Source organism: Lepus europaeus, chromosome 15, assembly GCF_033115175.1.
Source record: "Lepus europaeus isolate LE1 chromosome 15, mLepTim1.pri, whole genome shotgun sequence".
In the NCBI taxonomy this organism is placed as follows: domain Eukaryota; kingdom Metazoa; phylum Chordata; class Mammalia; order Lagomorpha; family Leporidae; genus Lepus; species Lepus europaeus.
In genome coordinates this window covers 26,054,536-26,068,602 of record NC_084841.1, presented here as the reverse complement: position 1 = coordinate 26,068,602, position 14,067 = coordinate 26,054,536, and the positions used below count along the sequence as shown (strand labels likewise).

General features: G+C 46.9%; 1 protein-coding gene across 3 annotated transcripts in view; it reads right to left on the bottom strand.

The window, feature by feature from the left end:
• Nucleotides 1-14,067, bottom strand: part of NPR3 (natriuretic peptide receptor 3) — an 85,702-nt gene that overhangs the window by 6,381 nt on the left and 65,254 nt on the right. For 2 of the 3 annotated variants that reach the window (XM_062212313.1, XM_062212310.1), the window contains exons 5-7: nt 7,648-7,742; nt 3,051-3,186; nt 896-983 (exon numbers count right to left, since the gene is read on the bottom strand). In XM_062212313.1, the coding sequence (XP_062068297.1) occupies nt 896-983; nt 3,051-3,186; nt 7,648-7,742 (319 nt within the window). The remainder of the gene's footprint in view (nt 1-895; nt 984-3,050; nt 3,187-7,647; nt 7,743-14,067) is intronic. The other variant, XM_062212312.1, reaches the window with a different exon arrangement.

Below are 14,067 nucleotides of genomic sequence, written 5' to 3'. Positions count from 1 at the left end.
TTACAAAGAATGTCCTCAGGGGACATCTGGGTTTGGTTTGACAAATGAGAAGTGACAGAATATGAAACCCTGGTCAGAGATTAAAGTAGTGTGCCCAAGGCACTATGCCCTCTTTCAGGGGGAAAATTGGCACGCTTTCCAAAATGCCAGAGAACAAGACCTCCCCTTCTTCCCTGAGTGCCTTGTGGGGTTAAGTCTTGTCACTTCTGCCACAGACACACTCCCTGACTCCCAGGAAATGCCCTAGATAAAGATCAGATTAAGCACAGTGGGACCAAAGGAGTACAGCTGTTCCCACAAGGGGTCCCATCCACCCAGAATCTAACGATCTATAAGTCGCAAACTCAACAACCAAAGGTTACAAAGGAAGGGGCTGCCCTTGGAGCGTGGAACAATGGCTGCCTTGAACACTCGCACCTTTTAGAATTGTGCGAGTCCTGAGCTCACGGGTGCTCCAAATATGAAGCCCAGATCAGCCTGGGAGCACAGACTACTCCCAGCTCCCTCCTCCCCTTTAGGAAGGTTAAGTCAAGCCTCTATTTCTGAATTGGAAGCAGCTTGAGAACAAGAAAGTTGATTTTCCCCTTTGTCCAGATTCCTTCTCCATGTGTGCATTTGGTGAGTGGTAGGAATTGCTGTCAGAATATCCATGAACTAAGGACAGCAATGGCTCTCTGGCCTTTAGGGTAAGGCACTGGAAAATCATAACTCTAATAGCAAACAATGCTAACCCACTGACCACCAAATCCAAGGTCACACCAAAAGGACTGCTTAGGTCTTCTGACCACCATGCACTTTGGGTATAAGAAAGATGTGGACAAGTTACAAGGGGGCTCATGCCAAGACAAGTGACAAAGGCAGTCAAAGGAGAGTGAATTGTATACATAATTCTCACCTGAAAAAGTAGAAGGCCATTAGCAACCCAGCTCCCAGGAGGGCCCCTACAACAATGCCTGTCACCGCTGATTCTTCTAGACCACCTGCTTGAAAAGAAGCATAGATAATCAGGGTTCACTTTGAGAAGGAGTTAGAAATCCCTCAAGGTTCCTTCACAGAAAGGTTTTTCTCAATTTCCTAGTTGCCGCAAATGTTCCTTTTTCTTTATTTTTTTAAGAGAGATATTCTAGGAGATCCTGCACTTTTATCTTTCTTATCCAAGTGCAAAGCTTAAGAAGCCTTTGAGAAAGTATTAGAAAAACAATCACAAGAGAGTGGACAGGATGGGAAAAGCAGCAGATTGAAGAGGGGTCTAAGGAGAGTGCTGGTGTTGTGGCGTAGCACACAGAGCTGCCACCTGAGACCCTAGTGTCCCCTGTGGATGCTGGCTCCAGCCCCAGCTGCTCCACTTCCAATCTGGCTCCCTGCTAATGTGGCTAACAAAAGCAATGGAAGATGCTTGGGCCCCTGCCACCCACATGGGAGACCTGGATAAAGCTCCTGTCTCCCGGCTTCGGCCTGGTCCAGCCCCAGCCGTTGCAGGCATGTGGGGACTGACCAATAGACGGAAGAGCTCTCTCCCTCTCTCCCTCCCTTTTCCATCTGTAATTCTCACTTTCAAATAAATAAATAAATCTTTGGGGGAAAAAAGAGGCATTTGAGGAAAAAAATGAAAACTAAAGGTTTCAGATACACCCAGTCTTGAGTTTACAACCAAAGAAGACAATCAGAGGGACCATGGCCCTGACCTTCCAATTCATATTCTCACAGTCGGATGGTGACACTCACTGGTCAGTGCTCTGCGTTTACATACTCTCTCACCAAAGCCAGCGTTCACATCCAAATGTCCTGTATAGCTTTGTGAAAATGCGAATAGCAATTTGAAACAATCAAGTTCAGTAGCGTCCGGACACATAAAAAGGATAAAGAGCCGAGTAAGCGGCCTTCAGTGTATTACATCCCATTTAAGCCTCAAAGAGGCCTGGGAATCTTTTCACTTTACTTATGTCCTAGGGGGACAAACCCAGCAAGTGACTGGGTGAGCCCTCATGTCCAGGCCCAGTAACTACAGAGTCGGTGTTTTTAACACTGTCTCCTTCCTTCCTTCCTCCCTTCCTCCCTTCCTTCCTATAATTATTGCATACACAGAAACACTTCACAGCGTGAAAGTTGGTCCAAAAACACACTGAGCACACACTCCCGGATATTAGCTGACAATGCCCAGCAAGCCTAGAAGACTGATACTCACTTTGTTTTCCCTTGCTAGTTGAAGTACTCACTAAAATAATGGTTTCTAACAATCTTCTAATTTGTAAGCAACTTCTTAGAATGACCACTTCCGGGGAAGACATGGTGGCACAGGGGTTAAGTTTGAGACGTCCACATCCCTTGTCACAGTGCCTGGTCTGGTCCCTGCAACTCTGCACTTCTGATGCAGCTTTCTGCTGAGGCCCCTGGGAGACAGTGGATGATGTCTCAGGGGCTTGAGACCCTTCTACCCACACGGGAGACCTGGATGGAGACCTGGATGGCTCCTAGGTTTGGCCTGGCCTAGAACCAGCTGCTGTAGGCATTTGAGGAGTGAACCAATGGGAAGAGCTCTCTCTCTCTCTCTCTCCTCTGCCTTTCAAATAGATAAAATATTTTTTTTAAATGTCCACTTGTTTCTCCATTTATGTATGAAACTATTCCTACGTAACATGTTTTATATTTATTTGACAATTTTCAGGTATTTAAGGGGTATTCTCTGGTTCTCAGGTCTTGGAGGATAGTGAAAACTTTGAAATGAGACTTGCTACAAGAACTGAACAGGTGAATGACATTTAGTAACTGATCTTTTGATTTTCCCTAAAAGTGGAAACCTCAAATAACTAAGAGAGGTAGTAAGAAATGTAAAACTGGGACACAGGCTTTGACCGTGTGGGAGAAAGGAATGGAGGGGAAGAGAGACCTGAGGCCTCCGTGCCAGGAAGCATGCCAAGCTGTGGGTTGTTCCACCAAAGAAATGGGGCCGTTCAGCTCACGAGTTCCTGGAAGACACTCATGTGCTAAACTTGCATCGTCCTGAGACTAGAGATGAGGAAATACCGAGCAAATTAAGTCTCTGAACTTACATGATTTGCAAGGAGAGCTGTTCGCATGCTCCACGAGTCTGGTCTCATCTATTCTCAATTTCAAAGGACCCCAGGGATATTTGATATTAGGGCGCATTTCAAAACGACCTTCTTTTCCAAAGTAATCCCCGATAACCTACAGAAAGGCAATAAATAAATAAATAAATACACACACACACACACGCACACGTACACAAGCTGTTTGCAAAGGAAGCACAAAGCGCACAGCCTTGTACAGCTCCTCCCCACATGCACAGCCTGAGCCAACCAGATGGAGACCAGACTTTGTCCAGTAACCTCCCCCGGGCAGGGAGCTCAGTGGCACTGGGAGGTGCCCTTGTTGTACAAGTTGACTATGACGATGCATCTCTGAGGACGAGGTGAGGGCTAAGATCTGAAATCACTAAGGATGTCTCCAGAGGAGCACAGGTGAGTGAGAATGGTGGCTCCTCGCCATGGCGGAGCCGGTGGTCTGCAGCATGGAGGATGTGGAGGGGGAGAAGGAGGGCCATGGTGGGAAGGGCTGAGTCCCACCAGCATTGCCCCTGAGAATTCTTCAGTAACACGGACAGGAAGAATTTTTCCCTACAAAAGTCAATCACCCAGAAGTCATGGCTTTTTCTTTGCTCAATGGACAGGGCACAGTGGGGGCCAGCCCTGTGGCACAGTACGATAAACTCTGTGGCACCAGCATCCCACATGGGTGCTGGTTCATGTCCCAGCTACTCCACTTCCAATCCAGCTCCCTACTATGGCCTGGGAAAGCAGTGGAGGATGGCCCCTGCACCCACATGGGAGACCTGGAAGAGGCTCCTGGCTCCTGGCTTCGGATCGGCGTATCTCCGGCCATTGCAGCCATTTGGGGACAGAACCAGTGGATGGAAGACCTCTCTCTCTGTCTTTTCCTCTCTCTTTAACTCTATCTCGCAAATAAATAAATAAAATCTTAAAAAAAAAAAAAAGTAGACAGGGCACTGGCTCAGCCATCTGCCCAGAGCAGCCCACACGCTCAGCCATTTATAAGGTTCAGGTTACTTTCAGGGATGGTCAGGAGGACCCAGGGTCCACCAAATGCCCAGCTTCAACAAATGACGGGCACCCAGCCCCATGCCCACGCTAGCCCAGCACCCATGAAAACACTGGAGGCTCTTGGAGAGACAGCCCATCTCCCAGAGGTGCCCTCCCCATGCTGCAGGAGCTCTGCTCTCCCCCTGGGGAGCTCACCTATTCACACCCCCATTCTGGGCTGAGTTCTCTCCTTCCATGAGGTCCTTGGATTCCTGAAATCATTTATGTTTTCAGGCTCAATACCAGGGTCACCCCTCAGTTTCTGTTTAAAATGACTTTGGAAGAACCCAAGTTCTCAGGATTCATTTCTCTTTTGTCTGGGCATCAGCGCATAGCTCCTGAGCAAACTGCGACACCTCCCTCCCTCTCCCTCTCTCCCTCTCCCCCTCTCTCCCTCTCTCCCTCTCTCCCTCTCCCTGTCTCTCCCTCTCTCCCTCTCTTCCTCTCTCCCTCTCCCTCTCTCCCTGCCTCCCTCTCTCTCCCTCTCTCCCTCTCCCTGCCTCCCTGTCTCCCTGTCTCCCTCTCCCCCCTCTCCCTCTCTCCCCCTCTCCCCCCTCCCTCTCTCCCCCTCTCCCTCCTCTTTCTCTCTCTCTCTCCCTCCTCCTCTCCCTCTCTCCCCCTCTCTGTCTCTCCCTCTCCCTCTCCCTGCCTCCCTGTCTCTCTCTCTCCCTCTCCCCCCTCTCCCTCTCTCCCCCTCTCCCCCCTCCCTCTCTCCCCCTCTCCCTCCTCTTTCTCTCTCTCTCTCCCTCCTCCTCTCCCTCTCTCCCCCTCTCCCCGTCTCCCTCTCTCCCCCTCTCCCTCCTCCTTCTCTCCCTCTCTTCCCCCTCCCTCTCTCCCTCTCTCCCCCTCTCCCTCTCTCCCTCTCTCCCTCTCTCCCCCTCTCCCTCCTCCTTCTCTCCGTCTCTTCCCCCTCCCTCTCTCCCTCTCTCCCCCTCTCCCTCTCTCCCTCTCTCCCCCTCTCCCTCTCTCCCTCTCTCCCCCTCTCCCTCCTCCTTCTCTCCCTCTCTTCCCCCTCCCTCTCTCCCTCTCTCCCACTCTCCCTCTGTCCCTCTCTCCCCCTCTCCCCCTCTCCCTCTCTCTCTCTCTTCCCCTCTCCCTCTCTCCCCCTCTCCCTCTCTCCCTGTCTCTCCCTCTCTCCATCTCTCCGTCTCTCCCTCTCTCCCTCTCTCCATCTCTCCCTCTCCCCCTCTCCCCGTCTCCCTCTCTCCGTCTCTCCCTCTCCCTCTCTCCGTCTCTCCCACTCTCCCTCTCTTCCTCTCTCCTTCTCTCCCTCTCCCTCTCTCTCTCTTCCTGTCTCCCTCTCTCTGTCTCTCCCTCTCCCTCTCTCCCTCTCCCTGCCTCCCTGTCTCCCTCTCTCCCTCTCCCTCTCTCCCTCTCCCTCTCTCCCCCTCTCCCTCTCTCCCACTCTCCCACTCTCCCTCTCTCCCTCTCCCACTCTCTCTCTCTCCCTCTCCCTCTCTCCCTCTCCCACTCTCCCTCTCTCCCTCTCTCCCTCTCCCTGTCTCCCTCTCTCTGTCTCTCCCTCTCCCTCTCTCCCTCTCCCTGCCTCCCTGTCTCCCTCTCTCCCTCTCCCTCTCTCCCTCTCCCTCTCTCCCCCTCTCCCTCTCTCCCACTCTCCCACTCTCCCACTCTCCCTCTCCCACTCTCCCTCTCTCCCTCTCTCCCACTCTCTCACTCTCCCACTCTCCCTCTCTCCCTCTCTCCCTCTCCCTCTCTCCCTCTCTCCCACTCTCCCTCTCTTCCTCTCTCCTTCTCTCCCTCTCCCTCTCTCTCTCTTCCTGCTGTTGGAGGCCATAGCTAAAAGAATTCTAAATCCTCCCAAGATAACAATCGCTGATGCGTACTAAGCATGTACCCAGTGCTCTATGTAGCCCCACAATGGATCGTGACCCACCTTCTCCTGCGGGGGAGACTGGATTACACAGGAGATCCAAAAAAGATATTCCATAAACACAGCAGGGGAGACCAGGCAGCCTGGGCCCCTCCTACAACACCGTGCATGCGTGAACAAAAAGGAAAACAGCAATTCTCATACACTGGGGCCCATAAAAGGTAACCAGAGCCACAACCCAGAGCAAGTGACATTATTTGCTGAAACAGTGCGTATTTGTATACAAATATAGATATGCATATTTGTATGCAACATTTGCATTTAATCATAAATGCACACATTATGTCATATATGCATAGATGTGTGCAATATGCATACAAATACTACATGAATGCCGATTGTGTAGTATATGTATATGAATATTTATTTGTACATTTATGCATGTGTATTGCATATTTATATAGTTTTAATATATACATATTTTTATTTATCATTTGAAGTTTATACAGTAGTTTTTTTTTTTTTAAGGGAAAGGGTTTATTTGGGAAACCCAACAGAACAGAGGGAAGGGGCAAAGAAAGAAAAAAGAGAGAAAAGGGGTCGGCGCCGTGGCTTAACAGGCTAATCTTCCACCTTGCGGCGCTGGCACACCGGGTTCTAGTCCCAGTTGGGGCGCAGGATTCTATCCCGGTTGCCCCTCTTCCAGGCCAGCTCTCTGCTATGGCCCGGGAAGGCAGTGGAGGATGGCCCAAGTGCTTGGGCCCTGCACCCTCATGGGAGACCAGGAGAAGCACCTGGCTCCTGGCTTTGGATCAGCGTGATGCGCCGGCCGCAGCGGCCATTGGAGGGTGAACCCACGGCAAAAAGGAAGACCTTTCTCTCTGTCTCTCTCTCTCTCACTATCCACTCTGCCTGTCAAAAAAAAAAAAAGAGAGAGAGAGAAAAGGAAAGTGTAAGAGAGAGAGCAAGAGAGAAAGGTCAAGAGACAGAGAGAGTGATCAGGAGATGGAGAGAAAAAGAGAGCTACGCGTTCAGGAACAGATCCTTTGAAAACTTTGCCAGGGGCAGGCAGGGAAGTAGGAGCAGTGAATCCCATTAGGATGGGGGTGGGGCTGACACCAGTGGTTGGGCCCTGTGGCCGCCTGGCTTGCAGCATACACAGTGCTTTTCTAGATGTCATTTTGTCTGGTCCTCACAGCAGTCATATGATACCGGCAAGGCAGATATGACGATTTCCATGTTACAGAGAGGACACCCCAGTAAGCCTTGGAGGCGCCTCTCTGCCTCCAGCACTTTTTTCTCTTGCTATCCTGAAATTAATCATCTTTGAAAGGTTAACACATACCCAGTTTGTAAACACCCACCCACCAAAAATAAAATAGGATAAAAACAATTCCAAATTTCATGGAAGAAATATGTTTCACTTTGCCTCTTCTGTCCAACAAGCCCCTGTGTAGTTAAGGAGTGACACCTGCTCCTTCAAAGGTGGGACTTCCCCACTTAGACTTGACACGGAACCCTTTCTGGATGCTCTTCCTCAGCCAAAAGGGAGCCACCCCTACCTGGAAACTCCCAAGTTTCCAACTCATTTTTATTTGGAGGTTGCTTTTGGGACAGCTCTTTGGGCACCAGAACAAACACATTCTCGGAGTCCTAACAGGCAGAAGCAGCAGCTGGTGCACAGTGCTGTTCACTCACCTCCTGGGTGCCTGCTTCCGTGTCAGTCATGGCGATCACAGAGAAGTCCCCGTATCGGTCTCCGTTGGCGTCTATGGACACCTGTCCGGCAATACCTACAGGGCGAGAGGGGACGAGCTCCAAGTTAGTTGCTTGAAATACTTGTGCTTGCCAACCAAAACAAGTAAATAAATTGACAGGATTTTTTAAACTCAGGGCACAGGGACCCTCATCAGACTGAGCGCTTTTGTTGGCATTTGGAAAGACATTGTAATTTTATCTGTGTCTGCATTCCTAAATTCTTAGCATTGCTCCATGTAAAAATGAAAAGAAAAAATAATCTTTGGGGAATATGTTCTACAGAAAAGAAGATTAAGGTTCATCCCCAGACACAGCACACTTATCCTAGAGTTCTGTATTTTTTTTCTTAAAAAAAAAAAATTGCAGAATGAGAAGTGAAAGTGCAGTACACTCCTACACTTGTCATGGGCTTGCATTACCATCAGACTAAAGGAAGATCATCCCAGGTCCGGAGCTCACTGGACACACTTTGTTGGGGGCTGCTTTCACGGCAGAGTGAGGGCCTGCTTTGTGGTCAGTGGAGCCAAGAGCTAAAGAAGCCCTCTTGGGCTTTTCCCAGGGTAGCTGTCACTCACTCTATCCAAATGTGATCTGGAAGATCACTACTTGCTGAATTAGTGCTGCAGCTGACACTAAGATGAATCAAACTGTCTCCACTCGAGAGAGGGGCAGCCTGGACTTGGAAATTAGCTTGCTCCCACCAGAATCGAACTACTTACATTTGAATCCCAGATTTTGACATGCTGTGACATGTTCTGTCACCTTGGGCAAGCTGCCTAGTACCTCTGGGAACTTCACTCTCCACAACTGTAAAGTAACTAAAATAGTACCTCCTACACCTGAGGCCATGGAGATGATTAAATGGGGTAAAAGCAGGTAATGCATTTTCAACACAAGTTTGAGAGACGTCAGCTATTCTCTTCTACAGGCTGACATGCGTAGACCAGAGCATTTGAGATTTTTGAAGTCTTTTGGATTCTGGAATATTTGCATATACATAATGAGATTGTCTTGGGGATGGGATCCAAATTTAAACAGAAATTTCATTTATGTTCATGCAGGCCTTATACTCACACTCTAAAGATAATTTTGTACAGCATTTCTAATACTTCTGTGCATGAAAAGAAAGCTTCACAGTATGGAATTTTCCACGTAGGGCAACAAGTTGGCACTAAAGTGTTCTAAGATTTTGTAGCATTTCAGATTTTAGATTTTGGATTTTGGATTTTCAGATTAGGAATGCTCAACAACTGTTTATTTTATGATTTCTGTTATTATTACTATGCTTGAAGTCTGGTGGTGAACACCAGACCATACCCACACCACTCCAAGGAGCTAGCACATCACACTGGAGAATTCAGGAGGAATCAGTCAAAAACAAGGACTTTATAGGACTATTGGAGGAAACCTATAATTTCCACCAGCAGCAATCAAGAAATAGGCATATTCTAGTCAGGAAGGCTGGCCTCATATTTAGAAAGGCACAGAAGACAAAAAGGACCAGAACTGTGAGATTTCCAAGGACAGAGTCCATGTGTATGGAGTAGGGCAGCCAGAGATAATGCTGGGTACCACTCGCTTTTGCCAGCAATGGTGGCCTAGTCCAATTAATTACATAAAATCAACTATGTATCAATGACTGATATTAAATATGTCTGTTATGTCTAAATATGTCACTAAATAAGAGAATGCACACATCAGCCACATTCTAATTCAATAACATAACTTGTTTTCTCTCCTCTTACACTGTGGGAGGGTTCAGGGTCATTTTTAATTGGTGTTTCTATTGACTTGGCTCTTTCCAGAAGTCCCAACTCATTTGGTAAAATTAATGTCTGGGGAAAGGATCCCAAGGGAAAGTTCCATCCTCCAGTGTGGTCTGGAAAGGGCAGGTGTTTGGGTTTACTGTCCTTTGGACAGTGGTTTGAAGACCCACTGGTTTTTCCAGACTTTGGTCTACTTTGCCGGAAACAGAATGGAGTTACCATCCATCTTGATTTTTGTGTCTTATTAATATGAAGACAAAATAGTTACAAAGACCCACCCATCTCAAACTTGTACATCTTGGACAATGTATAAAACTTTAAGTGATAAATATGAATTTTTTAAAAAAATAATTACAATCATCTCTAAGCATATGGCCTCTCCAAAACCAGCTATCATCCTGCCCAAGGCATCTGTGATGGTGTGCCCTGCTAAGTGTTTTATAAGACGACTTGGCTCCAGTAAGCCAAGACTTCATTACGTCTTTATGTTATTAAAATTCTGCCAAGAAATGGGGTGAGATCCCTCAGGGTGGCTGAGAAGCAAGGTGAGACTGCACCTGCTAGTGTCACCCACAAGGTGAGATCATTGGGCTGACAGTAGAACTTCCCTGTACATAGCAATGAGATTCTCCATCCTCACTTCTATTTGCTGGTAGTGGAGCTCAAGGTCTGGGCCACAGTCCTATTTACCTTGTTGCTCTGACCTCTCACACAGAGGAAGCTCAAACTCTTCCCAAGCCATTTATTGGAAGCTTTGACAGCTGATCATAGGTTTCAGAGCAGTAAACATCCAAATTTGTCAAATAACATCCAGAGTGTTTTCCCCTTAACAACTTAATGGCCACTTACAGTGACCATTAAAATTAAAACTGTTTGTAATTTTAGGAAGGTTAGGGTTTTTCTTCACACAGATACCTCTAAAGTTCTTTTTGGGCCTACCTTCAAATGAATCGTTGTTTGGTAAATAAAATGGGCTTTCCAAACAAATTCGGACCCAAAACCTGCCTTGGCTTCAATTATCTCTACATTTGGACAAATGAGATTCTTATTTTAGACTGAACTATCCAGATAATTGTTTCAGGACTGCATAGACCTGGCCCTGAAATGGAAACGTCAAGTCGGACTATGGGAAAGCCTTGCCCATTCCTGGCTCTAAATAAAACTATATTCAGACCATTGTGGGCACTTACTCTCCCTCAATATTGCCCTCCAGTGTCCCCTGACTCTGGCTCCTGTCCCTCTGTCAGAAGACCAAGAACAAATGACCACACCATGCACTTAAAGCTAAGAATGGGATGTGGACTACCAAGGTGGTGTCCATACACACACACCATTTCTCAGTGTATTGTGCACAACTTCTGGGAAAACTGACTCTGTCCTAACATGCCCCCTGATTAACCTATTTGATTCCAGCTTCTCAGATGAAGCAGCCAGAGGTAAAATGAGACAATCCTGGAGATTTACTTGCCCTCATCCCACAATCTGTCTAAAGCCAAAGGAGATATCACTCTGGTTTTGAGTAAGACATGAAACAATCAAGGAGAAATGAAATCCACCAATTGCCACGATACCTACTGCCCAGATGGCTCTGGCTACAATCTGCTCCCCACCCCACCATCTTACCCTTTCTGAGAAACGAAGACAAGCCACAGAAGTGGATGGGTAAAAGACCCAAATGGGAAAATGTGTTCCCCACATCTGGACTTGTCAGTCCTTTTTGCTGTCATTCAAAAATTTTTGTGAGGCTTTGCAGTTAAGAGGCTCGCATCCCACATAGGAGTGCATGGGTTCTCCATCTCCCACTCCTGACTCCAGCTTCCTGTTAATGCAGACCCTGGGAGTCGGTGATCATGGCTCAAGTGATTGGGTCCACGTCACCCTTGTAGGAGACCTGGATTGAGTTCCCAGCTCCCAACTTTGGTCTTGGCAGAGCCCTGCCTGTTGCAGCCATTTAGGGAGTGAACCAGTGAATGGAAGATGCTTAAAAATAAAAAAATTGGCAGAGTGTAATTACAAATAGAGAAATATCCCAATCCACTAAGGGGCTAAGGGAAGAGTTACCATAATGCAAAACTGAAGGGGCTCTTGTCAGTCATCAGTTGGCCCCACTTCCTTGTTGTACTGGTGAATAAAGAGAACTGGGGTTTCTAGTTAGTGGCCAGGATACAGGTTGCCCAATCTGAACCCTGAGTCAGCAATCTGTCCTCTATGTCAATGGTTTTCCAGTGATGTCCCCTGTCCCCAGCATACTCCAGTTCATTTGCCACAGAGCAGCAGTAAGAACCTCCCTTTAAAGACACAAGGCAGGTCATTCACTCAAAACCCTGTAGGGACTTGTCTCACTCAAGTGGAACCCCAGGTCCTCCACAAGGCTTCCCTGTCCCCAGGATGTGGCCCTCACTACCTCTCCAGCCTTGACTCCCGTACACTACCCCCCAGATGCAGGATCAGCCACAGCGCCCTCCTGGCTCCTCGGGGATGCTCCATACTCTCCCACCAGATGCACTTGGGATCTCTACACTTGCTGTTCCCTCTGCAGTGATCACTCCCAAACACCCACAGAACTTCTCTCCCTTTCCACACATCTCTGCTAAGCTACCATTCTCACAGAGACCTTCTGTGGCCACTCCAAGCCTCCCTTGCACTACTGTGTAACTCCCTACCCTGGGTTATTTTATGGCTCCTGAAATGACATATTTATTTATTTCCTGCCTCTCCCCTCACCTCCACCAGCACGCTAAGCTCAACTTATTGCAGGGAAAATCTCTGGTTCAATGAGGAATCTTCAGCTCTTTGAACAGTGTTTGGCATGTGGGAGGTGCTCAATGAATATTTGTTGAATGAATGAATGGATGTGTGAATGGATAAATAAAAAATTGACAACTGCAAGGCTCCAACAATGAGATCATCCCATATTGATTCTCTAGTTAACTTCCTAGAGTGTTGGTGAGTTGAAACACAACCAGCACTCATATTTATACTGTTGGCAAAAATATAGGTTAGCAGAACTTTGTGGAAGATATTTGGCAATATCAAACACAATTTGAGAAGCACGAACATACTTTTGAACTAAGAATGTTCCCTGTTGAAAACACTCCCAAAAATTCATCAAGATGTGCAAGAGGCTTGTGATAGCATGCTAAATAAGAATGAAAACTATGAACTACTGAAGTGTCCATCAATAGCAAGAAAATGGGTTAAAGAAATTCTTGTCTAGCCATATGGTGGAATAATACATAACTATCATTTTAAAATGTGTTGGATGGGGCCAATACTGTGACATAGCAGGTAAAGCCAGCACCTGCAGTGCTGGCATCCCATATGGGCACTGGGTTCTAATCTCAGCTGCTCTACTTCTATCCAGCTCTCTGCTATGGCCTGGGAAGGCAGCGGAGGCTTCCCCAAGTCCTTGGGCCCCTGCATCCACATGGGAGTCCTGGAAGAAGCTCCTGGCTCCTGGATTCAGATCAGCCCAGCTCTGGCCATTTTGGCCAGAGGGTGAATGAATCAGCAGATGGAAGACCTCTCTTTCTCTCTCTCTCTCTCTCTCTCTCTCTCTCTCTCTCTCTCTCTGCTTCTGCTTCTCTATAACCTGCCTTTCAAATAAATAAATAAATCTCTAAAAAAAATGTGTTGGATCTATGGGTGTTCGCAAAGAAAATTACTTGACTTGACATACAAGTGAAAAATCAATGAAAAATGGCATCTCTGGTCTGAGTTCTTTTGTGTAAAATATTTTAGATGAAACATCCAAATGTCTCTGTGCTGGCAAAAGGCATAAAATCTTTGTATACATATTTGTAAAAACTTATTAATAATGATCACTCTAGGGAGAGAGCCAAGGGTGGGAAGGAAAGCTTTTGCTTTTCATTTTGTACATTTTAGTACTGCTTAAATTTCATAGCAAAAAACAGCCTTGTTATTGTACAATTCTTAAATGTCAACAGAGGTTGCCTGAATGATAAGATTATGGGCCACTTTGTTGTTGTAGTTTCTATACTTCTCTGCTCTTAAGAAAACAGCAGCTAATATTCACCATTGTAAGATTAAAATAAATCACTTGGATCTGCTAATCAATGAGCCACCAGGTTTAGTCACAATAACTAATTTTCTTGGAGTTTCACAAAAAAAAATATCCTCTGAATAAAGGAATGTGTATCTGGGATTAATATGTATTTTAAAACTAATCATAGAACTCTTCCAAAACTGATCATTCTCCTGTGAATAAGGCTTGAGTTGTGTATAATTTTAAGAAGCATAGAGCTGGGACTGGCATTGTGGCACGGCGGGTTAAGCCATCTATTGTGATGCCAGCATCCCACATCAGAGCACTGGTCCAAGTCCTGGCTACTCTGCTTCCAACTCTGCTGCCTGCTAATGTTGTCTGGGAAAGCAGCAGAAGATGGCTCAAGTATTTGTGCTCCTGTTACCCAAATGGGAGATCTATATGGAGTTCCAGGCTCCTGACTTCAGCCTAGATCAGCCCAGCCATTGCAGCCATTTGAGGAGTGAACCAGTGGATGAGAGATCTCCCTCTCTATTGTTCTGCCCTTCAAAATAAATAAATAAATCTTAAAAAAAAAAGAAAAAGAAA